Below are 26689 nucleotides of genomic sequence, written 5' to 3'. Positions count from 1 at the left end.
GATTTTCCAACAGCATCAAAACAATCATCAATCAAACACAGCAGCACATGTTCCACTCTTCAGCCATATCCCACATACTGTCACTCAGTAACGACTCTCCCAAAAACCCTGTGTTACTGACTGTATCTCTACTGATATGAATCCAGCTCCCTCACACTGTCACTCAGTAACCTCTCTCCACCAATACACTGTTTTAGTGACAGTATCTTTACTGATGTTGATCCAACTCATGTGCGCCATCGGTCACCACTCCCTCTGTATGTCTGATGGTATCCTTATTGATATTAATGCAGATCCCTCACTGGCACTCAATAACCACTATGCTCCAGTACTCTGTGTTGTTGACTGTATCTCTACTAATGATAATCTAGCTCTCTCACACTGTCATGCAGTAACCACTCTCCCCCAATACACTGTCTTACTCACTGCATCTGTACTGATGTTTATCAAGTTCCTTCACACTATCACTCAGAAACCCCTCTCCCCCAGCACCATGTTACTGACTGTATCACTACTGATGCTAACAAAAACAGACAATGCTGGAAAATCTCAGCAATCTGACAGCATCTTTGGAGAGAGAATAGAGCCAATGTTTTGAGTGTAGATGACTCTTCATCAGAACAAAGAGCAAAGAAAGTCAGAAGAGATTTATACTGTGAGGGTCAAGGGGATCTCTAATTGGACAAAGGAAATGTAAATGATGATGAAGAAGGCTGGGAAGGTGCTGAAAGTGTCCATTAAGCAATCAGAATGTGCGAAAGGCAGTACAGAAGTGAGAGGGAAGGATGATAAAAATGGATGAGTGAGGCAAAAATAAAAATTTAATAAAATAATTGGAAACAGGGTGAAAGTGAAGGGGAGAGTTCATGCCATCAATGTTGAACCTAATGTTCAGTCTGGAAGGCTGTCAAGTGCCCAATCGGAAGTGCCGTTCCTCCAGTCTGCATTGAACTCACTAGAACATTGCAAAAGGCCAAGAACAGACATGTGGACAGGACAGCAGGGTGGTGTGTTCACGTGACAAGCACAGTAAAAAGCCTGACAACACCAGGTTTTAGTCCAACCGATTTATTTGACAGTAAACTCACAAGCTTTCGAGGGGACTCCCTCTTCGTCAGGTGAATGGAGAGTTCTGGCCTTGGACAGAGCATATAAAGCACAGACAGATGAGGCCAGAACTCTCCATTCACCTGACGAAGAGGGAGTCCCCTCGAAAGATTGTGAGTTTACTGTCAAATAAATCGGTTGGACTAAAACCTGGTGTTGTCAGACTTTTTACTGTATTTACCCTAGTCCAACACCGGCACATCCACATCACGGAGTGACAAGCTACAGGAAGGTCTCAGTCCTGCTTGTGGACAGACTGAATGTGTTCAGCAGAGTGGTCACCCAGTCTATGTTTTGTCTCTCTGATGTAGAGTAGACCACATTGGAGCAGTGAATGCAATAGATCACACTGAAGGAGATGCTTGTGAAGTGCTGCTTCATCTGAAAGGAGCGTTTAGGTCCAGGGTGACGAGCAGGGGGAAGGTAAAGGGGGAGGTGTCACACCTTCTACACTTGCATAGGAAGATGCCATGGGCAGGGGGTGAGGTTAGGACATGACGAAGTAGTGGATCGATGTGTCCTGGAGAGAATGGATTCCTGTGGAAATCTGACAGGGGGAGTGAAGAGAAGATGTATTGAGTGGTGGCATCATGCTGATGTTGGTGGAAGTGGCGGAGGATGATCCTTTGAATGTGAAGGCTGGTGGGGTGCAAACTGAGGACAAGAGGTACCCTATCCTGGTTCTGGAAGGGGAGGGAGCGACAGCAGTGGCCTAGGGGATGGTTCAGGCACAGGTGAAAGCCTTGTCAACCAGGGTGGGTGTTAATTCAGTTCCCTCAAAATGTCTGTAATCCCTCTACCTCTGCTTTCAGTGTTACTGACTGTATCTTTACTGATGTCAATCCAGGTCTTTCATACTGTCACTCAGTAACCCCTCTCCCCCAGCACCCTGTATTACTGACTGGATCTCTACTGATGTGAATCCACCTCCATCACACTGTCACTCAGTAACCCCTCTCCCCCAGCACCCTGTGATACTGATTGTACTTCTGATGATAATGTAGCTCACTTACAATGTCACTCAAGAACCCTCATGCAGCAACTTGTACAAGAACAGATCTATCATTTTAATGATATCATTCTACTTTGTCCGTCCAAACATTGCCGGGACACGAAAAGTAGAGTGTGTGATACAGAGTAAAGCTCCCTCTACCCTATTCCCATCAAACACTATCAGGACATGTACAGCACGAGGTTAGATACAGAGTAAAGCTCCCTCTACACTGTCCCCATCAAACACTCTCAGGACAGGTACAGCACGGGGTTAGATACAGAGTAAAGCTCCCTCTACACTGTCCCCATCAAACACTCCCAGGACAGGTACAGCACGGGGTTAGATACAGAGTAAAGCTCCCTCTACACTGTCCCCATCAAACCCCCCCAGGACAGGTTCAGCACGGGGTTAGATACAGAGTAAAGCTCCCTCTACACTTTCCCCATCAAACCCCCCAAGGACAGGTTCAGCACGGGGTTAGATACAGAGTAAATCTCCCTCTACACTGTCCCCGTCAAACACTCCCAGGACAGGTACAGCACGGGGTTAGATACAGAGTAAAGCTCCCTCTACACTGTCCCCATCAAACACGATGTGGAGATGCCGATATTGGACTGAGTAAAAGCTGAAAGTCTCACAACACCAGCTTAAAGTCCAACAGGTTTCTTTGTAGCAAATGCCACAAGCTTTTGGAACACACTATTCCTTCATCAGGTGGATGGAAGTTCTGATCACAAACAGGACACAAAGGCACTAACTCAATTTACATGAGTAATGATTGGAATATGAGTCTTTACAGCTAATCAATTCTTAAAAGTACAGATAATGTGAGTGGAGAGAGCTTTAACACAGGTTAAAAGGATGTGTATTGTTTCCAGGCAAGAAAGTTAGTGAGATTTTGCAAGTCCAGGCAAGGTGTGGGGGTTACAAATAGTGTGACATGAACCCAAGATCCCGATTGAGGCCATCCTCATGTGTGCGGAACTTAGCTAACAGTCTCTGATCAGCGACTCTGTGCTGTAGTGTGTCGTGAAGGCCGCCTTGGAGAATGCTTACCCGAAGGTCAGAGGCCGAATACCCGTGACCGCTGAGGTGTTACCCAACAGAAAGAACATAAGAAATAGGAGCAGGAGTAGGCCATCTAGCCCTTCGAGCCTGCCCCGCCATTCAATAAGATCATGGCTGATCTGTCGTGGCTCAGTTCCACATTCCCGCCCTCTCTCCATAACCCTTAATCCCCTCTCTTATCAAAAACCCATCAACCCGCGTCTTAAAAATATTTAGCGAGGCAGCCTCCACCAATTCAACGGGCAGAGAATTCCAGAGATTCACCACCCTTTGAGTGAAGAAGTTCCTCCTCAACTCCGTTCTAAACCGCCCCCCCTTTATCTTGAGGCTGTGCCCCCTAGTCCTATTCCTAGCCCCCTAGTCCCCCTAGAACAGTCTTGCCTGGTGATTGTCGAGCGGTGTTCATTCATCCGTTGTCGTAATGTCTGCATGGTCTCCCCAATGTACCAAGCCTCAGGACACTCCCAGGACAGGTACAGCACGGGGTTAGATACAGAGTAAATCTCCCTCTACACTGTTCCCATCAAACACTCCCAGGACAGGTACAGCACGGGGTTAGATACAGACTAAATCTCCCTCTACACTGACCCCATCAAACACCCCCAGGACAGGTACAGCACGGGGTTAGATACAGAGTAAATCTCCCTCTACACTGACCCCATCAAACACTCCCAGGACAGGTACAGCACGGGATTAGATCCAGAGTAAATCTCCCTCTACACCGTCCCCATCAACCACCCGCAGGACAGGTACAGCACGGGGTTAGACACAGAGTAAAGCTCCCTCTACACTGTTCTCATCAAACACTCCCAGGACAGGTACAGCACGGGGTTATTGCAGATTAAAGCTCCCTCTCACTGTTCCATCAAACACTCCCAGAAGAGGTAAAACATGGAGTCAGATACAAAGTATAATTCCTTGATATTATCCCCTTCAAACTTTCCCAAAGAGATCTAGCATCGTTTAGAAACAGAGTAAATCTTTCTCTACATTGTCCACATCAAACACTTGACTGTGTAATAACTAATTGCCAGTTTATTTGTGACACTCACCGTGTTTAGTTACATTACAGATATCACTCAGTTTGATGTGTGCAGTGCCTTCACTGACTGGGTTCCTGGTCTCACACTTGTACACATTGTCCTCGATCTGTGCTGTGAAATGAAGCTGTAACTCCTGTCCATTTTCAGAGAGATGATGGATGCTGTCATTCCTCAATGCTTCTTGTCCCCTCCACCAACTGAAGCTGGTGTTGTCGCCTGTGTTCACTGAGCAGCTCAGGGTGATGTTACAGTTCTCCGTGATCTGATAGCTGATCTTTGTTCCTGTCACAGGCTCTGACATTCAGATTGAAAGACAAAAGATACATGAGGAAGGAATGTCGGCCCTTGTGAGTCACTTCAATATCCAGCACCCTCACAACCGCTTCAGAACCTCACAAGACAACTCTGAACCCCACTCAACCCTCCATCTGCCAGTTTAACCATTTGCCTCATCCCTCTGGGATTAAACAGGTCACATGTGTCAATATGACGGTGGATGGAACGCATGTAGATTGTAACACAGTCTTTCATGACAATCATAAACATTAGTTTATAGAATCTCTACCGTGCAGAAAGGTGCCACTTAGCCCATCAAGCCTGTTGTGACAACAATCCCATCCAGGGCCGATCCCTGGAACCACATGTATTTACCTGCTAATCCCCCAGGCATTAAGAGGCAATTTAGCATGGCCAATCAACCTAACCTGCACATCATTGGAATGTGGGAGGAAATCGGAGCATCCGGAGGAAACCCACGCAGACATGGGGAGAATGTGCAAACTCCACAAAGACAGTGACCTGAGGCCGGAATTGAACTGGCAGCAGGGCTAACCACTGTGACTGTTCAGGCTTTGGAATTGTAGCCTGGGAATTCTCATTGGTGACTCCAGTAAGTGGGCCTTTATTATCTGGAGTGCAGCCTCTGTCTCTATTCTGTGTTTAGTTAACGTTTGTGGAGCCTCCGACATTGGGATAGACCCAGAATTACATTGACATTGTTTGTGGTATTTCAGCATGTGTGTGTGTGAATGTGGGGAACATTGCTGTAAATCTCCGGTCACTCACAAAGTAGTGGATAAATAAGCGGAATGGGTGTGTAATTGAAATGATAAGTTTAACTTTAATCAGAGGGAGCTGGTAGAAAGGAATGGTAGAAGAGAGACTGATACAGTTTTATATGCACCAGTGCTTGTTAGTAAGGCTGTGAACTTTTCAAACACAACGGGTGGGATTCTCCCAACAAAATTCTAAGTGCCGAATTTGTGTAAAAACAGAGTAAATTCCACTGGTTATTTCAGCAGGATTTTCAAAATTAATCTCCCACAATGTGCATCACAGAGAGACCCAGCATTAATCCCATTAGAAATCTGTGGGTGGGACTTCTTCCTGCTGGAGAGACCGGCAGCATAGCACTGAGTGGGTCACTGTGCATGCGCTGGTCAGTCAGTGCCAGGATCAGTGCATGCACAGGAGCCCCACACAGTCAGTCTCTGGTCAGCTCGATCACTGGTCAGACCCGTGACCTGCTACCCACCCCACCTCCTTCCCTCTCCCCATCCCCCCCTCCACATCAAACCCCCCACCTCCCTCCCCCTCCCAATTCCCCCCTCCCCATCAATACCCCCCTCCCCCTCCCCATTCCCCCCTCCACATCAATACCCCCCACCTCACTCTCCCTCCCCATCCCCCCCTCCACATCAAAAGCCCCATCCCCCCCACCTCCCTCCCCTCCCCATTCCCATCCCCGCCTCCACATCAATACCCGCCCTCCCCCCACCCTGGTCTTACTGACCTCCCTGATGTCTCTGGGCCAGCTCCAACACCCACCCCTACCTGGGCCGCCTTGGTCTCCCCTCCTTTCACCTTCCCTCTCCCCGATCCTAAACCCAACGCCCTCCCCACTGGTGGGGAGCTGGTATAAACCCCATTGGAGTGAAACACTTCTGGCTGGGGGTGGCGGTGGAGAGGATTACGGCCCAGAGACTTCAGTCCTGGGCCCGATAATAAAATGTAAATTATCACTTGCATCATTTATACACCACCCCACTGATTTCTGGCACAGAGCTGACAATGCCTGAAATCCAGTGGTCGGAGACACTCGGAGGTCATGGTGCCCAGCAGGAAGCCTGCTACACACCCTCCGCGAAAGCAGCATAGTGGGCTGGAAGAATCACCCCACACTGGAGTTTACTTGTTGAAATGTAATTGAAAATGAAAGAAGTTATGTTAAACTTTTATGAAACATTGCTTATTTTTATTATTATTATTATTGCAACTTTTATGAAACATTTGGAACACTGTGTACAATTCTGATCTCCATATCCCTCAGTTGTACCACATTTGGAGTGCAATTCACAGTGTTTAATAGGGTGGACAAACAGAAAATGTTTCCACTTATGGGTGAGACTAGAATCGGAACACAGGAATATAGGAATTAGGAGCAGAAGTAAGCAATTCAATTAGATTATAGCTGATCTCTCCCTGGTCTCAAATCCATCTCTTTGCCTGTCCATTTAACCTGTTGTTTCACAGAAACATATTTATCTCTTCTTGAAACCATTTAATAATTCAGACTCTACCATGCTTTGGGGCAACAAGTTCCACAAATTCATCATCCTCTGCAAGGAGCAGTTCGTCCTCATCTCAGTTTTAAATCTACCACCTCTCAATCTATACCTGTGACCTTTTGATTTAGATTACCCCTACAAGGGGAAACATTTGGTCCATGCTTACTTTATCAACCCCTTTTAGCATTACCTTGATCAGATCCCCTCTCAGCCTTCTAAACTCCAGTGAGTATGAATCCAAACTGTTTAATCTCTCCTCATATGTCAATCCTTTCATGCCTGGAATAGGGACTATAAATATAAGATTGTCACTGATTACTCCATTTGAGAATTCAGGGAGCTGTTGTTGTAAAAAATCCACGGAGATGAGTGTCCTGTCACCAAAAGTTCCTTTATTTGCAAGATATACTACACAACAGAGTGTTCCCTGTATGCTTTCTGCTTCAGCAGGCAGAGAGGCTGACACCCCTGCTTTAAATAGGGAACATGAGACTCCATGATTGAGACCTAATTAATGGCCCAGAGAGTTCATGCTCTAGTAAGCCAACCTCATTAGCCTGACTGAACTCATCACACTCCTTCCCCCCCAAACTCTGAGGAATCCTCTTGGTTAACTTTCTTCAGGGGTCTTTTTCTCCACTGCAGTGCTGTGTTGGATCCTCCAGTTCAGCCTTTGATATCAGCGGGCTGTGTCAGTTGGGCACCCGTCTCTTCTGCAGCGAACGCCAGAGGGCTGGTTCCTCTTCCACTTCTGATAGTAAGGGAACTGCTGCAGCTTCGTTCCCTGTTTCCACCTCTGATCAGATCCTCACTACTAGAGTGAAGGTACTGGCCTGTCCAGAAGGACTCTGCTAGTCCCTAGGACTGCAAGGCTGACTCAGCTCAGGAACGGATGATGAGTTTGAGGCACGGACCCTCCAGGTGTTTCCTTAAGACGGCCTCACCCACCGGTAGCATACTGATCCCATCCTGAACTCGACTTTTCCCATTATCCATGTGGGTCAATTTGCATAATTTCTTACCCAGACTTTGTCGCTGGATTCTAAGTGCCTCTCTTGGTGAGTGTTGTCATGGCTCCTGCAATGGGCTTCTTGGTGTTTTTCCACTTTCCCTCCCAGGTGTGGAAATAGCAGGCTCAGCCTGGTGTGGGATCGTTTGCCCATCAGTAATTCTGCTGAAGTTATTCCCATGGTGGTGTGTGGAGTTGTTCTATAGTCGAATAGCCAGCACGAGAGTTTAGTCTCTAATGAGGTCACTGGCTGTTTTTTCAACCCGGCTTTTAAGGTCTGCACTGATCTCTCCGCTCGCACAATTTGATGCCGGGTGATGAGGTGCTGTCCTGATGTGCTGAAACCCATTCCAATTCATGAATTTTGTGAACACTAGGCTGGTGAAAACTGATTCATTGTCGGAAACTAATACCTCTGGGATCCCATGCCTTGCAAACAAGGTGCGTGGTTTCTCAACGGTTAGCGTTATGTTTTCCGAGTTCAGTTTATAGAAGTATAACCATTTGAATGGGCATCTACTATTACCAAAAACATGGACCCCATAAAAGGTCCTGCAATATCGACATGGAGTCGTGACCATGGTTGACACGGCCATTCCCACAGGTGTATCGGGTTACTGGTGGCGCCTTCTGCCCCTGTTGTCACTTCTGGCACTACCCCACCAATTCTGCTATGTCAGTATCCAGGCCTGACCACCAGACATAAATCCTGGCCAGCATCTTCATTTTGAACATTCTGGGGTGCCCATGGTGGAGTTGAGGCAAGACAGCCTGACGGCTCTGACTTGGGACCATGACCCTTGCTCTCCCTAGCAGTATCTTGTCTTCCACAGTGATCTTAGAATCATAGAACCCCACAGTGCAGAAAGAGGCCCTTCGGCCCATCGAGTCTGCACTGACCAGAAACCCACCCAGGCCCTACACCTATATCCCTACACATTTTACCCACTAATCCCTCTAACCTAAGCATCCCAGGACACTAAGGGGCAATTTTAGCATGGCCAATCAACCTAACCCACACATCTTTGCACTGTGGGAGGAAACCAGAGCACCCAGAGAAAACCCAGTCAGACACGAGGAGAATGTGCAAACTCCACACAGACAGTGACCTCAGCTGGGAATCGAACCCAGGTCCCTGAAGCTGTGAAGCAGCAGTGCTAACCGCTGTGCTACCGTGCTGCCCATAAGACGGCCTGCTCTTTTCTGCTCCAATCGGCGTGGAACTATGGCTGGACTGGTGTTTCCAACTTCTCTGTTAGCAGCAGGTGCTTTACCTTTGCTAATACAGGGTCTTTTTGTATCCACTGGCGTATGCTGTGTGCAGCCACCGGGAGGGTATCCAAGAGGTTTAGTGTCATCACCATTTCCTCTACTCTGGGTGCCAATGGCAGGGTGTCCAGTAATGATAGTGTGCTTAGGGCATCGGTGTTTGCCACTCAAGTCCGCGGCCAGTATTGATATGCTGCCAGTAATAATGCCCAGTGCTGGATCCGGGCTGAAGCTATGAACTTTGTCCTCCTTGAGTAGGCTCAGCAAAGGTTTGTGATCAGTGATGATCGTGAATTTTCACCGATATAGGTCCTGGTGGGATTTTTTTACTGCGAAGATTACAGCCAGATCTTCTTTTCCACTTTGGGCGTATCTTTGCTCTGCTATTGCCAGGGTCCTGGAGGCAGACGCTATTGGCCACTCCTGTCTGTTTTGCCATCCACGTGCCAGGAATACGCCAACCCCATATGGGGACACATTGCAGGTGAGCACCAATTCTTTCTTGGGGTGATAATGCGCTAAAACATTTTCTGATGAGATGATAATTTTCTTGAAGGCCCAGTCTTGGAGGGCCAACCATTGCCAGGCTTGCCCCTTTTAAGGTAACTGGTGAAGGGGATCCTGTATGAATTTCTCGTAATATGTTACCAGCCCTAAAAATGACCGTAACTCCTGGATTGTGGTGAAGGCCAAAGCTTCTTTTATTGCTTGCACCCAATCCTCCAGAGGATGTAAGCCTGACCTTTCTACTTTTTAACCCAGGTAAGTTACTTGCAAAGCTAAAAAGACACATTTTTCTCTTTTCAAACACACACCCAAGGCTGCAAATCTCCTAAGGACTTCCTCCAGTCTCTGCAGGTGTTCCACTCTTGTTTTTCCTACAATGAGGATATTGTCCAGGTAAATGGCAACCTGTGGCAATCCCTGTAGTACGCTCTTCATGGTTCTCTGGAATATGGCACAAGTTGATGATATCCCGAAAGGTAATTTTTTATACTGAAAAAGTTCTTTTGGTCTGTTTATTACTGCAAATTTTTGTGAATCTCTGTCCAGCTGCAGGTATGCGAGACTCATATCCAGTTTTCTCAATAAGAGACCTCCTGCCAGCTTTGCATAAAGATCCCCAATCCGGGAATTAGGTTTTTATCCAGCTGAGAGTAACGACTTATCTGTTTGAAATCAAACAGACGCAAAGACGCACTGAGCTTTCTGACTTTAAGATAGGAACTACTGATGCTGCCCATTCTGAAAACTGGACCCGTTTTATTGTTCCTTCGTGCTCCAATCTTTTCATTTCCGCATCGATGTTTTCCCTTAAAGCAAATGGTACTGCCGGGCTTTGTAAAATTTTGGGATTGCCTCCAGGTCAACATGTAATTTCACTTTAGCTTCTTTAATTGTTCCTAGCCATTCCCGAGAAACCTCCGGGTATTTGCTCAGAACTTCACTCAGGCAACCATTTTCCAGCTGATAAATATTTGCCCAATCTAACTGGATCTCCTTCAGCTAATTTCATCCCAATAGACTTGGTTCCAAGCCTTCCACTACCATCAATGGTAGCCTAATAAATCGTTTTCCATAATTAACTGGCACATAAGTGGTATGATGTGGAGATGCCAGCATTGGATTGGGGTAAACATGGTAAGAAGTCTCACAACACCAGGTTAAAATCCAACAGGTTTATTCGGTAGCACAAGACACAAGCACTGCCCCTTCATCAGGGAAGTGGGAATTGTGTTCACAAACAGGGCATATAGACACAAACTCAATTTACAAGATAAATGGTTGGAATGTGAGTCTTTACAGGTAATCAAGTCTTAAAGGTACAGACAATGTGAGTGAAGAGATGTGTATTGTCTCCAGCCAGGAGTTAGTGAGATTTTGCAAACCCAGGCAAGTTGTGGGTGTTTACAGATAGTGTGACATGAACCCAAGATCCCGATTAATGCCGTCCTCATGTATGCGGAACTTGGCTGTCAGTTTCTGCTCAGCGATTCTGCACTGTCGTATGTTGTGAAGGCTGCCTTGGAGAATGCTAACCCAAGATCAGAAGCTGAATGCCCGTGACTGCTGAAGGGTTCCCCAACAGGAAGAGAACACTACTGTCTGATGACTGTCGAGCGGTGTTCACTCATCTGTTGTCGTAGTGTCTGCATGGTCTCCCCAATGTACCATGCCTCAGGACATCCTTTCCTGCAGTGTATCAGGTAGACAACGTTGGCCAAGTTGCAAGAGTATGTACCGTGTACCTGGTGGATGGTAGATCTCACGTGAGATGATGGCATCCATGTCGATGATCCGGCATGTCTTGCAGAGGTTGCTGTGGCAGGGTTGTGTGGCGTTGTGGTCACTGTTCTCCTGAAGGCTGGGTAGTTTGCTGCAGACAATGGTCTGTTTGAGGTTGTGCGGTTGTTTGAAGGCAAGAAGTGGGAGCGTGAGGATGGTCTTGGCAAGATGTTTGTCTTCATCGATGACATGTTAAGGCGCCGAAGAAGATGTCGTAGCTTCTCCACTCCAGGGAAGTACTGGACAGTGAAGGGTAATCTGTACGCTGTGCGCCGTTTTTGTCTTCTGAGGAGGTCGGGGCGGTTTTTCGCTGTGGCACGTTGAACTGTCAATCGATGAGCCGAATGCCATATCCTATTCTTATGAGGGCATCTTTCAGCGTCTGGAGGTGTCTGTTGTGATCCCTCTCATCTGAGCAGACCCTGTGTAAACGAAAGGCTTGTCCATAGGGGATGGCTTCTTTAATGTGATTAGGAATTTGGAGAAGTGGAGCACTGAGGTTATCTATGGACTTGCGGTACAGTGAAGTGCTGAGGTGACCGTCCCTAATGGAGATGCATGTGTCCAAGAATGCAACCAATTCTGGAGAGTAGTCCACGGTGAGTCTGATGGTGGCATGGAATTTGTTGATATCATCATATCGTTGTTTCAGTGATTGTTTGCCATGAGTCCAAAGGATCAAATGTATAGCATCAATTGAAGGTCCTGTGTGGTGAAGAGGTTTTTTTCAAACCTGTGCGTAAAGATGTTGGCCTACTGAGGTACAAATTTGGTCCCTGTGGTTGTTCTGTGTGTCTGGATGAAGAGCTGGTTGTTGAAGGTGAAGACATTGTGGTCCAGGATGAAGTGGATGAGTTGTAAAATTGCATCTAGACATTGGCAGTTGTCAGTATTGAGTGCTGAGGCAGTTGCAGCAGTGCCATTGTCATGGGGGATGTTGGTGTAGAGGGCCGAGACATCCATTGTGACGAGGAGTGCTCCTGGTTCAACTGCTCCATGTGTGCTGAGTTTCTGTAGGCAGTCTGTAGTGTTGCAACAAAAGCTGGGGTTCTTTGTACAATGGGTTTCAGGATGCCCTTGACGTAGCTGGAGAGGTTCAGTGGTCACGAGCTTCAGCCTCTAACCTTTGGATCTGTTCTCCAAGGAGGCCTTCATGACTCACGACAACGCAGAATCGCTCAGTAGAAACTGATAACCAAGTTCTGCACACATGAGGATGGCACACTATCTGTAACCCCACGACTTGCCTTGGCTTGCAAATTCTCACTTACTGTCCCGGCTGGAGACAGTACACATCTCCTTAACCTGTGCTTAACCCTTTCTCCAATCACATTGTCTGTACCTTTAAGACTTGATTACCTGTAAAGAATCTCATTCCAACCAATATTTTGTAAATTGAGTTTGTGCTTTATATGCCCTGTTTGTCAACAGAACTCCGAAAATTAGTGGCTTTTGCTACCAAATAAACCTGTTGGACATTAACCTGGTGTTGTGAGACTCTTTACATGGGTTGTACCCATCATTTTCATTGGTTCCCCTGTATAGGTCCTGAGCCTTGCCGATGTTTTGATCAGGGTTAAAGGTTGGAGTCCAGTGAGTATCTTGTTAAACACTGTTTCCCCTATGACTGATACAGCTGCGCCTGTGTCAACCTCCATTAAAATTGGATGTCCATTTAGTCTTGCTGACGATTTGATAGGTTCTGATTTTGTCATCGCTATGCACAGTAGCTGTTCCTCGTCAGGGGTAGGTAGAGCTTCCAGGTTATGCATTCTCCTGTCCCTCGGCCTATGTGTTCTTTTCAGAAATGTCAGTTTTGGAACCTTGCTTTTCTTTTGAGCCTCCTGACATTGGCATTCATTGCAATGTCGTGTCGGGTGGGGCTCTGCAGTGACTTCTGTTGTTCTGGGCTTAATTCGGTCTGAAGGGCTGTTCTGTAGGCGGACCTGGACTCCCTTGTATCCGAATGTTTCCTGAGGACTGCTATGTAGTGGCCAGCCCCATAGTGGTAGTCCCCTAATCCAGTTGCAGTGGTGTTGGTGTCTACATCCATCGGAATATCCTGTAGCTCATGCACTCCGCTTGCCAGTTTTTCTAAAGACAAAGTCAGCTGTAATACCTGTTTACAGTCCAGCTTGCCTCCGCCAGCAGATGTTTCTGTATGACCATATTATTTATTCCTCACGCCAATCGGTCTTGGAACGTCTCACTTAATGTCACCCCAAATTTGTAAGCCTCTGCTAATTGCCTTATTCTTGTCAGGAAACTAGTGACTCCCCTGTCTCGGAATGCCGAATAAAACCAGGGCCTTTGCAGGGTCAGAGGTGGCTTAGAGTCAGAAAAGCTTTTACTAAGTCCATCTACTCCTGGGAGGATTTTGTGTCCAATGCCTCTGGGAAAATTAAACTGTGCATAATAGCGAAAGCTGCTGGTCCACAAGCAGTCAGCAGAATAACCTGTTGCTTTTCATCTGAGACCATATCATTAGCTCTGAAGAAATACTTCATCTGTTCGGCAGACTGGGCCTAACTACCTGCACTAAATTTGCCTGTTTAAATCTGAAAAATCAAATGAAGACTCAGATTATGGTATTGAAAAGGGGGTGTCAGATATTTACAATTGTGGAAAATGTTGGTTGTTCCTAACTCCAGAATGAGAGGATCCTGAGGCCAGAATTACACGTTGCTCAGGTGGGTGCGCACCCAACACAGAAGTGTGTGAAATCACAGAGAAGAAGACAGGCGTGCGTCCCAACATCGTTGTGCACTCGAGCAATATTTCAGTGGCTGGGCACACGTGAGGGTCGGAAGTGTCCCCACTGACAATCCAGCAGGTACTTTCGTTCATTGAGGGGTCAACGGAACAGAGTTTTATGTGGTCTACCTGCTTGTGGATGGACTAACTGAGCAGGCGGCCTTGACATTTTAGCTTCAATCCTGATCCGGGGAGAAACGTGCCAGAGCTGAAATAAAATTCAAATACATCTGGGGATTGAGGTTTGTGTTTGATTGTGCTATCCAGACACTCTTTGCAGCTTTTGTCATCACTATTTGTTTTTCACAGGATCAGCAGCTCACTGAAAGTTTGCGGCTACGCCCAAGTAGCACATTGGAAATGCCAACCTCACATTCTTCCTTTTATCAGTGCCCGCCCTCTCGGGCTGTACTCAGCTTTTCACAGAGCATATTTCACGCTGGCTGCCTGTTAATTTGCCACCGAATGTGAAATTACGCTCCAGGGACATCTGCAGTGGGAACATGTTTCATCCCTGTTTCTGGGACTGCCAAATACATGCATCCGACATGTAAAAAACACATGCCTAAATCTCCTAAGACCCATATAGGTGCTGTCAATATCAGGTTATAAACTGTTGTGCTGGGATCTTTGTTCGAAGGTAAAAGCAGTGGTTATCAGAGATAACTGATTAACGTTTCTACTTGAATACACTGCGTTTCCCATTGCTATGGAAAGGAGGGTTGAGAAGCTAATTTTTACATCAGGTTACAGGCTTCCATTTAAACCCAGACAAATCACAGACAGAAGTACAGTTGTAGTTTTGGTTTTGTCTAGTCTGCAACCATTTGGCAGTTGGAGCTCAAAACGGAGACAGATGTTAATCAAGGCTGCACCTTAATCAGGGAAAATATTGTTAATCTCCTTATGGAGCTTACACTCAATTTGTGAGGAGTTTAAACAAGGTTGGAAGGTTCACCTAACTGAAGCTAGAGCAAAAAGGGGACACGAGATTCTTTTGGCAGATAAGGCAAAGGAGAATCCAAAGAGATTCTACACATACATAAAGGGCAAAAGAGTAACAACGGAGAGAGTAGGGCCTCTTAGGGATTAACAAGGTACCTATGTGTGCATCCACAAGACATGGGTGAAATCCTAAATGAACATTTCTCATCAATGTTTACTGTTGAGAAAGGCATGGATGTTAGGGAACTTGGGGAATTAAGTAGTGATGTCTTGAGGAGTGTACATATTACAGAGAAGGAAGTGCTGGAAGTCTTAAAGTGCATCAAGGTGGATTAATCCCCGGGACCTGATGAAGTGTATCCCAGGACATTGTGGGAGATTAGGGAGGAAATTGCAGGTTCCTAGCAGAGATAACATTGATAGCCACAGGTGTTAACTGGAGGGTGGCCTTTGTTTAAGAAGAGGGAAAAGCCTGAGAACTACAAGCCGGTGAGCCTAACATCTGTAGTGGGCGAGGTGCACCCACCAGCCTCCCATCCATTGACCCTGTCTATACTTCCCACTGTTTTGGCATAATTAAGGACTCCACCCATCCCGGACATTCTCTTCGACCTTCTTCAGTAAGGGAAAAGATACAAAAGTCTGAGGTCACATACCAACCAATTCAAGAACAGCTTCATCCCTGCTGCCATCAGACATTTAAATGGACCCATCTTGCATTAAGTTGATCTTTCCCTGCACCCTAAGGATGATTGTTATACTACATTCTGCAGTCTCTCAGTTCCTTCTCTATGAACAGTATGCTTTGTCTATAGCATGCAAGAAACAATACTTTTCACTCTATACTAACACGTGTGACAATAATAAATCAAATCAAATCAAAGCACACCAAAAAGTTGTGAGAAAGTATTCTGAGAGATAGAATCGACAGGCATTTAGACAGACAAGGACTGATTAGGGACAGTCAGCGTGACTTAGTGAGTGGAAGATCATATCTCAAATTTGATTGAGGTTTTTGAAGGGATAATCAAGAAAGTAGAACAGGACAGTGCAGCTGATGTTGTCTACATGGACTTGAGAAAGACCTTTGACAAGATACTGTATGAAAGGTTGTTCCATGAAGCTAAATCTTATGGAATCCAGGTGAGGTAGCCAAATCGATACAAAATTGGCTTCTTGACAGAAGGAGGGTGGTTGCAGGGGTTTTTCAAATGAGAGGTCTGTGACCAGCAGTGGGTTTCAGACATCAGTGCTCGTTCCACTGTTATTTGTCATTTATATTAATGATTTGGATGAGAATTTAGGAGGCATGGTTAGTAAGTTTGTAGATGACATCAAGATTGGTGGCATAGTAGACAGTGAAGGTGGTTATCTAGGATTGCAGTGGAATCTTGATCAATTGAACCATTGGGTTGATGAATAGCTGATGGAGTTTAATTCAGATAAATGCAAGGTGATGCATTTTTGTAGATCGAACCAGGGCAGGATTTACTCAGTTAACGGCAGCACATTGGGGAGAGTACAAAAAGATCTAGTGTACAGGTTCATAGCTCCTTGAAAGTGGAGTCACAGGTGGACAGGATGGTGAAGAAGGCATTCATCATGCTTTGCTTCATTGGTCAGAACACTGAATACAGGATTTGGGACATCTTGTTGAAGTTGTACAAAACATTGGTAAGGTCACACTTGGAATATTGTGTACACTTCTGGTCACCCTATTATAGAAAGGATATTATTGAACTAGAAAGAGTGCAGAAAAGATTTACTGGGATGCTACCTGGGCTTAAATCATTGGGAACTGTGAAACACATAGGATTGGTTCCATGAGATTGAATGTCCACTTATGAGACTGAATAAAAAAACAAAATTGGACTCTTCAATTGCAGTTCAAAGTTGAAAGGGCCAAACTGTTTGGTTTTCAAATATGAACTCCCAATGAGATGGAAATAGTGTTTAATTCATGAAACTTTTTTTTTAGCAGAGGGGTAGTGGCATAGTGATGTTGATAAACTAGTAATTCAGCGATTCATGATAATGCTCTGGGGACCTGGGTTGAAATCTCACCACGGCAGAAGGGGGAACTGAAATTAATAAAAAAAACCTGGAATTAAAATTCTAATGATGACAATGAAACCATTGTTGATTGCAGTAAAAACACATTTGGTTTAGGGACATGAGATACATGGTCCGTTAGAGACCATGCTGGTCCTCTCCTGGTCTGGCCTACATGTGACTCTTAATTGGCCTAGCCAGTGTTACAACACAGAGATTAACCCTCTTTACCTTGTGTCATAATCTGCTACAATTATTTGGGAAGCTGTTAACTGTTCTTAATTAACATTTAGAGGCTCATTGACATAAAGGCCTGACACTCGCTTTAAGTGAATAATTAGCTAGATAGTTTATTTAAATAACCTGGAACTTTAACTAAACAAGGAACGTATTAATTAAGTTACGGTTCAACTGAAATGCTGTTCGAATAATATCGAAACATTCCTTACCAAAAACATAATAATGGAATTTTAGTCACTCTCAAATAAAACATGCAACCAGGCTTGATGGAATTTGGAAGTTTTTGGAGTTTTTCTGTAGTTGTCCACTGTCTGTCAGGTCTTTCTGACTTTGTTAGATAGCTGGTTAATTCTCTTCAGAGATATTTAATCCAGCACAGTGGAGAGCTGTTCTTAGAGATAAATGCTGGCTTTTATGACTGATTGCCCTGGCCTCTGGGGATGTTCTCCTTAGGAATGGCTGTTGCTTTGACCTTTATACCTATGAATGCCTCACAATTTTCTCACACCAGGATAGGCTAGATGCTGGCAACAATATCAGATTCAAATCTGATAGGCTCTTAATAGTTGGTCCTTTTTAAACAGATAAGCTGGCAGAATGCAAAAGCCTGTTAACAACTCAATCCTGATGCTTGGTCCTTTTGAAATAAATGTCGCCACCTGCAGTCTGTGTGTACTCTGAGTTTTCACACAGAACCCAAAAACAGCTTTTAAAGGGGCCATGCACTGTTTTATTTCTCGCTGTCATTTTTTTTTACAATATTTTTATACCTTTACAAACATTCTTTATATCTTACAACCTCAAATTCACTGACCTTCCTCATCGAGACAATTTGGGATGGGCAATAGATGTTGCCAGTGATGCCTACATCCCATGAACTAAAAATAATAATGTTTGAGTCAAGAAAAGTTGCTTGAAAATGTAAAATCTTGCAGGCCAGTCAACTGGAAATTATTATTTTTTAAACAATAATTGGTCTCTCCAGGGATGCATTTAAAAACACACAGAGCTGGATTTTATGGCCTTGCTCGGGCAAGACTGGAAATTCCCGCCCAAGGTCAATGGAGAATTCCATACTGGATCCTCGCCCGCTCCTATTCTGTGGGGGGGTGAGGTGGGAGAAAGCAATAGTAAAGATATGTGAGTGGTAATGAGCTGGAACTTACTGAACACGAGGCTGGTGGAAGTAGAGACAGTGAATAATTTCAGAAAGAAACTGAATATGGACACTTGAGGGATTTAAACTCACAGAGATATGGAGATAGAGTGAGGGAAATAGGACTGAATAGATTGCTGTATATGGAGCGGGCATGCTCTCAATGGGCTGAATGGCCTCCTGTGGTGGAAAGCCAATGTATGTCAACAGTCCATGGACTGGGATTGAGACAAGCATACTGCTGCTGTGTGTAACCAAACTGAACATTGACACACCAAGACATTGGAATGCTATCCTTTATTACAAGAGGAATTGAATATAAAAGTAAGGATGTTATGTTTCAGTTATGCAGAGTATTGGTGAGACCATGGGTCCAATTTTACCATTGTGTTGCGCTGGATTTAGGGTGCAAAAACTTGGTAAAGTCGAGCATGAGGTGACTACCCCAATCCAACCCGCCTCCTTGCTGGTTCCCTCTTTACCAAGGCCCGAAAACGGTTGTGGTTGGGACCGTGCCCAAAACAGACACGACGACCATTTAAATGCATGTGCATGCATTTAAATTGACTTAATGGGCGGTGCACCCAACTTTATTGGCACTTCCCCCTTTACCACTGCTTTCACCCATCCAGAGCCAGCGTGAAGCAGACATATTCCATAGAAGTCCGATTTGGGTGCTCCAGTTAGTGAGGAGATGGGTGCCTAATGTCCAACAGCTCTCTGCCGGAGATTGGTGGTGGTGGGGAGCAGGTGGTGGGGTGGTGGAGGTGGAAGGGAGGGTCCACTTCCGCTCTGACTGAGATCAGTGAGGGGAAGGGGGGGGTCATGGGAATGGGGGTAATATATTAGCATGGATAGAAGATTGGCTAATGCACAGGTGGCAGAGAGCGGGGATAAACCGGGCTTTTTCAGGTTGACAGGCTGTGACTCATAGAGAGCTGCAAGGATCAGTGTTCGGGCCTCAGCTATTAACTATCTACATTGATGACAACGAAACAGGGAACAATGTATCTAAGTTTGCTAATATGAAGGTAAGCTGTGGGGAGAATACAGAGAGGCTGCAAAGAGATAGAGACAAGTTAGATGAATGGGCAATAAGTTTGCAGATGGGGATTAATGTGGGGAACTGTGAGGTTGTTTAGGTCTGGAGAAATAGAAAAACTGAATGATTTTTCAATGTTGAAAAGGATTCAGACACAGGATATATATGTATTTGTCTGTGAAACATATAAATTTAATATACAGGCCGCAGCCAACAAATTGGAATGCAAATGGTATTTTTCCCCTTCAAGACAAAGTGATTGGAGTATTCGAGTTGGGAAATCTTGCTGGAATTGTAAAGGAATTTGATAAAACCACCTGGAGTACAATATATAGTTTTGGTCTTTTTACCTAAGGGACTTTATAATGGCCAAGGAGTTGCAATGTATGTTTAACTGACTGATCCCTGGTATGAGGCAGAATTTAAATGAATGTGACATAATCTAATTGAAATATGAGATTCTGAGAGAGCTGTGGCAGCATTGATTCTGACAGATTGATTTCACTTTGCTGTCTATCCCAAACACAAGGGACATTGTATCAGGATAAGGAGGTCTGTTCTTTCGGACTGGTGAAGGTACATTTCTTCAATAATGACAGATCTTTCAGGATCTTTTGAAAACCAAGCACATCCAATGAGATCTCACTTACCGTACACATCCAGTTTGAATTTCGTTGCAATTTCCTTTCCTGAATTTCCTATTACAACCACTTCATAATCCCCAGTGTCCATTCTCTGTAAGTCACTGATTTGCAGGCTGAAGTTTCCAGGATGAAGTTTTATCCGTTTCTTGTAATCCTCAGCACCAAAGTAATCAACATCGCCCTTCGCGTGTTTTGCTATTCTGAGACTGAGTGAAGATCGTTTCCAGACAACCTCTTCAATCTTCGATACATTTGGATTCTCCAGAGACAGATAGACTGACTGACCCAGGGATCCATTCACAGGGAGACGGGCAGCCTGATTCTGAACTAAGGTAACAAGAGGAAACAGTCAGTCTGTGTGGAACGAGAGCAGCTCAATGACTGGAGGGAGTATCACAATGATAAAAGAACCTGGTGGACTAAAACCTGGTGTTGTCAGACTTTTTACTGTAGGGAAGTATGACAGGAAATTTCTGTTAGATTAAGATCCAGAATAAATCCCTCTCTACACTCCCCCATCAAACACACTGTTATGATGGCTATAGGAGATTGTGAATCGACTTTCCCGTGGGCCTGGCCAAATGAATTCCTTATTGAGCAAGTGGACGCTGACCAATGGGAAAGGAGCAGCAGGAGTTTAAAATAAACTGTGCATTCCCAGACTGAGGACTGTAGGTCTCCGGACTTTGATTTGTGTACTGCAACCGCAGACATGGTGCTTTATTCACTGTGTAAATGAAGGGTGTTGGTGATAGAAGACTGACCTCAGCGAGAGTTTCACATTGGCAATGAGGAGTAAAACAAGTTTTTCTTCCCTCTGGACAACCATTATTATCCAAGACAAGTAAATCTCCTCTGGTAAGAGAAAATGTCTCTCTTTGATAAACTTGAAGCCTATGATGTAAGCATGGAAGACTGAGTCCCAACATTCAGCATGATAAAAATGTTGACATATACAGATGCCCCTGACTCCAAAACCTTTAACGAGTTAGTTGACTTGGAAAAAGGCTACTCTGACCCAAAGCTCTCTATTATACTCCAGTGACTCTGCTTTAAAACAGCAGGGGGAGAGCCCTGGGAAATACGTCACTGAACTCTTGACCAGCTCATGCACATTTATAATGCATTGTGAATTTGGGCCATCCCTGAATGACATGTTGCGAGACAGATTGTTATGTGGAATTAATAAGGTGACAGCTCAAAAAAATTGGCAGAACCCAACCTGGATCTAAAACAAGTCCATTGAGATAGCTCTAGTACTCAAGAGAATGCAGAGCAAAGAGCTCTGGCAGACAAACAGCAGTGCCCTCCGATTATAGGGGAGGAACCTTGTGCAATGTTCATTCCTCAACTGAGAGCATTTGTGTAAGTATCAGAGAATCCATTACAATGTTAGAGCCCAAGTTGTATCACTATGCAGCCAAAGAAAGGCAGGGACTGTCCTATGACTACTAGATGTTCCAGAAGATTGTAAATGCCAGAAAATGGACTGTTGCAAACACTGCAAAAGACATAATCAAAGCAAATTTATAGGGACAGGCCAAAATGCATGCAGTTTATGAAAGAAGCCAAGGCCACTACAAGACCATACCTTGCAGGTATGTCCAGTCCCAGGAGATGGGCTGATGTAATTAAACCGCATCTCCACAGGGCTCTGGTCTCCTTTATCAGGCAGCAGACATATGATCGTCTCCAAGCTGGTATTCAGCTTCTGAGTTTAGATGACATAAAGGCCAAGGAAACCCACATTTACAGGGGAACCATTACAAATGAGTGCATCATGGTGACCCCAGTGACTTACAGGCAGCAGTCAGCTCGAGTTCCTCCCATTACTTTATGGAGACAAGGGCAAAACCTCATGGGGAGAGATTGGCTTCAGTACATCAGACTGAACTGGCTGGAAATCTTCAGGCTGGCCGTGGAGGAACTGTATGAAATTATTAACAAGCCTTGCAAAGTTTTCCAGGAAGGAGTCAGAAGAATAAGGGGATCCAAAGCCAAAATCCACGTCGACTATGATGCTACACCAAAGTATTTTAGGGCAAGACCTGTTCCATACTCTTTGTTGGAAAATATGGAGATGGAATTTGAATGCCTGAAAAAGCTGGACATAATAAAGCCTATACAACTTGCAGAGTCGGCCGTAACTGTCATCCCCATTCTTAACATCAAACAGAGAGAGATCGAATAGGTTAGGACTTTATTCCCTGGAGCGTAGAAGAATGAGGGGAGATTTGATAGAGGGTATTGATAGAGTGAATGCAAGCAGGCTTTTTCCACGAGGCTAGGGCACAAAAAATCCAGAGGGCATGGGTTAAGGGTGAAAGGAGAAAAGTTTAAAGGGAATATTAGGGGGGGCTTCTTCACGTAGAGTGGTGGGAGTGTGGAATGAGCTGCCAGATAAAGTGGTAAATGCGGGGTCACTTTTAACATTGAAGAAAAACTTGGACAGGTTCATGGATGTGAGGGGTGTGGAGGGATATGGTTCAAGTGCAAGTCAGTGGGATTAGGCAAAAAAATGGATCGGCAAAGACAAGAAGGGCCAAAAGGCCTGTTTCTGAGCTGTAATTTTCTATGGTTTTCTATGGTTCTATGTTCGAACAGCACCTGAACACCCAACATTGAAAGGGTTGGTTAACAGGCAGTACAGACTTTTAAGCTCAGCATCAAGAAACAACTTATAGCATCCATGAAGACCAAATTGGCATGGTTTCTTTTTGACTACATGCCTACCCTTCACACAACAACAGAAATCCCTCCCCAGCAGAATTGGGGAGTGGGGGGAGGGGGGTTGTCATTAATGGCACAGGGGCTTCGAACAACGTTAATCCTACTGTTCACAAACCTGGCAGGTAGGGTGGAATCCCAGCAGGAGAACCAGAGGAAGAACGGCAAAGGAAGAAAGAGTGTTCAAAATGAGTGGCCCAGTTCACATAAGGAAATTCCAAGATGGTCTTAGCTGCTCCCTGTGATCACAGTGGAGAAAATGGGGCCTGTATCTTAAGTAAAAGGTGCAGGTTGAATTTATGGAGAAGCACTGACTCAGGAGTGGGGAGCCCATGCCAGTGTAGGTCTCATTACCAGCCATGGAGACGGCCACTGATTAAGTTGTGCCCTGACTTAAAGCTGACCTGATGCCTACTCATCCCTTTGATGAGGACACGGATTCCAAAGTGGAGGATGAAGACGCTGGTGCCCCAACTGAAGCAGAGGCCCAGGAGAACCTGCATCAGTGGCTTTACAATGTTCTCTTCAAGATCAAAAGTCTCCAATTCAGTTCACACAAACAGATCCAGTTCTGCCTTTGACCATCCCAGATTGATCGTCAAGTAGGGGAAAGGCCTTCACGTGGTTGGGTGTTGGGGGACACGCGGAACTAAGGGGAATTATGATGGATCCTGGGGATTGTCAGTCAATCTCCCTGTGAGCCTCAAGGAATAGGAATCTGACTAATGAGCAAGCGGGGCCTCACCCAGTAGGAGTTTAAAACCAGCTGTGTCTACCTGGACCAGTGAATGCAGATCTCGGGGCCTTGACTTGTGTGCTGTAGCTGCAGAAGCGGCTTTTATTCACCATGTAAATAAAAGGTGTAAATGATCGAAGATTGGTCTTGGAGAGATTAACAAACACTCCCAGGACAAGTACAGCACGGGGTTAGATACAGAGTAAATCTCCCTCTACACTGTCCCCATCAAACACTCCCAGGACAGGTACAGCACAGGGTTAGATACAGAGTAAATCTCCCTCTACACTGTCCCTTTCAAACACTCCCAGGACAGGTACAGCATGGGGTTAGATACAGAGTAAAGCTCCCTTGAAACTGTCCCCATCAAACACTCCCAGGACAGGTACAGCACGGGGTTAGATACAGAGTAAAGCTCCCTCTACACTGTCCCCATCAAACACTCCCAGGACAGGTACAGCATGGGGTTAGATACAGAGTAAACCTCCCCTTCGACTGTCCCCATCAAACACTCCCAGAACAGGTACAGCATGGGGTTAGATACACAGTAAACCTCCCCTTACACTGTCCCCATCAAACACTCCCAGGACAGGTACAGCACGGGGTTAGATACAGAGTAAATCTCCCTCTACACTGTCCCCATCAAACACTCCCAGGACAGGTACAGCACGGGGTTAGGTACAGAGTAAATCTCCCTCTACTCTGTCCTCATCAAACACTCCCAGGACAGGTACAGCACGGGGTTAGATACAGAGTAAATCTCCCTCTACACTGTCCCCATCAAACACTCCCAGGACAGGTACATAAGAACATAAGAAATAGTAGCAGGAGTAGACCATCCAGCCCTTCGAGCCTGCCCCGCCATTCAATAAGATCATGGCTGATCTGTCGTGGCTCAGTTCCACATTCCCGCCCTCTCCCCATAACCCTTAATCCCTTATCTTATCAAAAACCCATCAACCCGTGTCTTAAAAATATTTAGCGAGGCAGCCTCCACCACTTCAACGGGCAGAGAATTCCAGAGATTCACCACCCTTTGAGTGAAGAAGTTCCTCCTCAACTCCGTTCGAAACCGCCCCCCCTTTATCTTGAGGCTGTGCCCCCTCGTCCTACTGTCCTTTCTGAGCGGGAAGAGCCTCTCCACCTCTATCCTATCCATTCCATTCATCATCTAATACGTCTCAATGAGATCTCCCCTCATTCTTCTAAACCCTAGCGAGTACAAGCCTAGTTTATTCAGCCTCTCCTTATAGTTCAACCCCCTCAACTCATGTCTCAGCCTAGGTAAAGCACAGTGTTAGACACAGAGTAAAGCTCCTTCTACACTGTCCCCATCAAACACTCCCAGGACAGGTACAGCACGGGGTTAGATACAGAGTAAATCTCCCTCTACACTGTCCCCATCAAACACTCCCAGGACAGGTACAGCATGGGGTTAGGTACAGAGTAAATCTCCCTTTACACTGTCACCCATCAAACACTCCCAGGACAGGTACAGTACGAGGTTAGATACAGCGTAAAGCTCCTTCTACACTGTCCCCATCAAACACTCCCAGGACAGGTACAGCACAGTGTTAGACACAGGATATTTATTTTGTGCATACAAACTTGATCAGCTTAATGGTCAAACAGAATCGGTTCTGATTTTACTGGCGTCATTAAGTTTAACTATTAAGTACCAAAATGATCTGAACCAATGCGTGGTGCGGCGTTTAATCGTGGAACAAGAAATGACTAAGTCTGTCTGTAATGGCGGCACATTTTACAAAAGTTTCAGCAGTAAATGGAGGCAGGATATGGTCGAGACACGAGAATGTCTTGTAAAGGAGAAGTAGAGAATAACACTTTGTCTAAAAAGAGAGGTGAGGGGAGAGAGGGAGTGAAAGACAGAGAGTAAAACAGAGTGAGGGGGATACAGCGGACAGGGACAGAGAGAGAAAGAGACAGAGAGACTCGGATGAATGTGGCTCGTTTCAGGGTGCGGTCTAGTAGATTCTGTACTCAAGGCTGAATGGCCTTCACACACACTGGACACATTCACTGTCCTACATTCTGCTCACTGCATTTAAAAACAGAATACAGTATAAAAGATATTTCTTACCCACACACAAAACAGAGATCAAGAGACAGAACAGGCTGAAGCCCCTTTTCACAGCAAAATTAAACATCTTGTTTTAGGCTGAAACGAATCAATTTGGCATGGTCAAAGTCAGGAAGCAGATACAAATGGAACTAAAACCTCAAATGTAGGACATCTGTGGGACATGTGCTAATAGGATGTATGACTCAGAATAGGCTGAGGTCAGCTGAAAATTTGCTGGAATTGTAATTCATAAAATCCCTACGTGCAAAAAGAGGCCATTCAGCCCATCAAGGCTAAAGCCAACAACACCACCCAAGCCCTATCCCTGTGATTCCACATATTTACTCTGTTAATCCCCTGACACCAAGGGGCAATTTAGCATGGCCAATCATCTAACCTTTTGGAGCGTGGGAGGAAACTGGACCACCCAGAGAAACCCACGCAGACACGGGGAGAATGTGTGAACTCCACACATTCATCCGAGCCGGGAATTGAACGCAGGTCCCTAAGTGCTGTGAGGCAGCAGTGCTAACCACTGTGCCACCGTGCCACCCAGTAATTCCTCCTTCCCCAACTGGCAAATGAACCAGGGCCATTGCGGTTAAAATGCTGAATCCTAACCACTAGACCATCAAGGAAGACACATCCAGAGGGTCAAATCCATGCTGTGAGGACAGGGGTTCAAATGTCATTGCAATTGGTAGAATTTAAATTCAATTAGTTATTCCAGAATATAAAGTAGTCTCAGTAATGAGGACCATCGATTACTGGAAAACCCAATCTGATTCACTAATGCCCTTTCAGGAAGGAAATCTCACATCCTTACCTGGTCTGGACTACATGTGACTCCAGATCAACAGTCATCTGATGGTGACTATCCTCTGAAATGGCCAAGTAAGTGATTCAATTCAAGAAGGGATGAGCAATGAACATTGGCATTCTTAGTGTCAATAACCTCTGTAATAAG

General features: G+C 45.3%; 1 protein-coding gene across 1 annotated transcript in view; it reads right to left on the bottom strand.

Moving 5' to 3' along the window:
• Positions 1 to 25838, bottom strand: part of LOC145351312 (SLAM family member 5-like) — a 39014-nt gene extending 13176 nt beyond the window's left edge. Inside the window, exons 1-3 of the mRNA XM_080200935.1 lie at positions 25741 to 25838; positions 20183 to 20503; positions 4222 to 4506 (exon numbers count right to left, since the gene is read on the bottom strand). Coding sequence (XP_080057061.1) covers positions 4222 to 4506; positions 20183 to 20503; positions 25741 to 25807 — 673 coding nt within the window. The 5' untranslated portion in view covers positions 25808 to 25838. The remainder of the gene's footprint in view (positions 1 to 4221; positions 4507 to 20182; positions 20504 to 25740) is intronic.
• Between the last annotated feature and the right edge of the window lie 851 nt (positions 25839 to 26689).

Source organism: Carcharhinus amblyrhynchos, chromosome 13 (assembly GCF_965287045.1).
Source record: "Carcharhinus amblyrhynchos chromosome 13, sCarAmb.v2.hapA, whole genome shotgun sequence".
NCBI classification, from domain to species: domain Eukaryota; kingdom Metazoa; phylum Chordata; class Chondrichthyes; order Carcharhiniformes; family Carcharhinidae; genus Carcharhinus; species Carcharhinus amblyrhynchos.
Note: the sequence above shows the minus strand (reverse complement) of the source record. Positions and strands in the feature narration are given on the sequence as shown.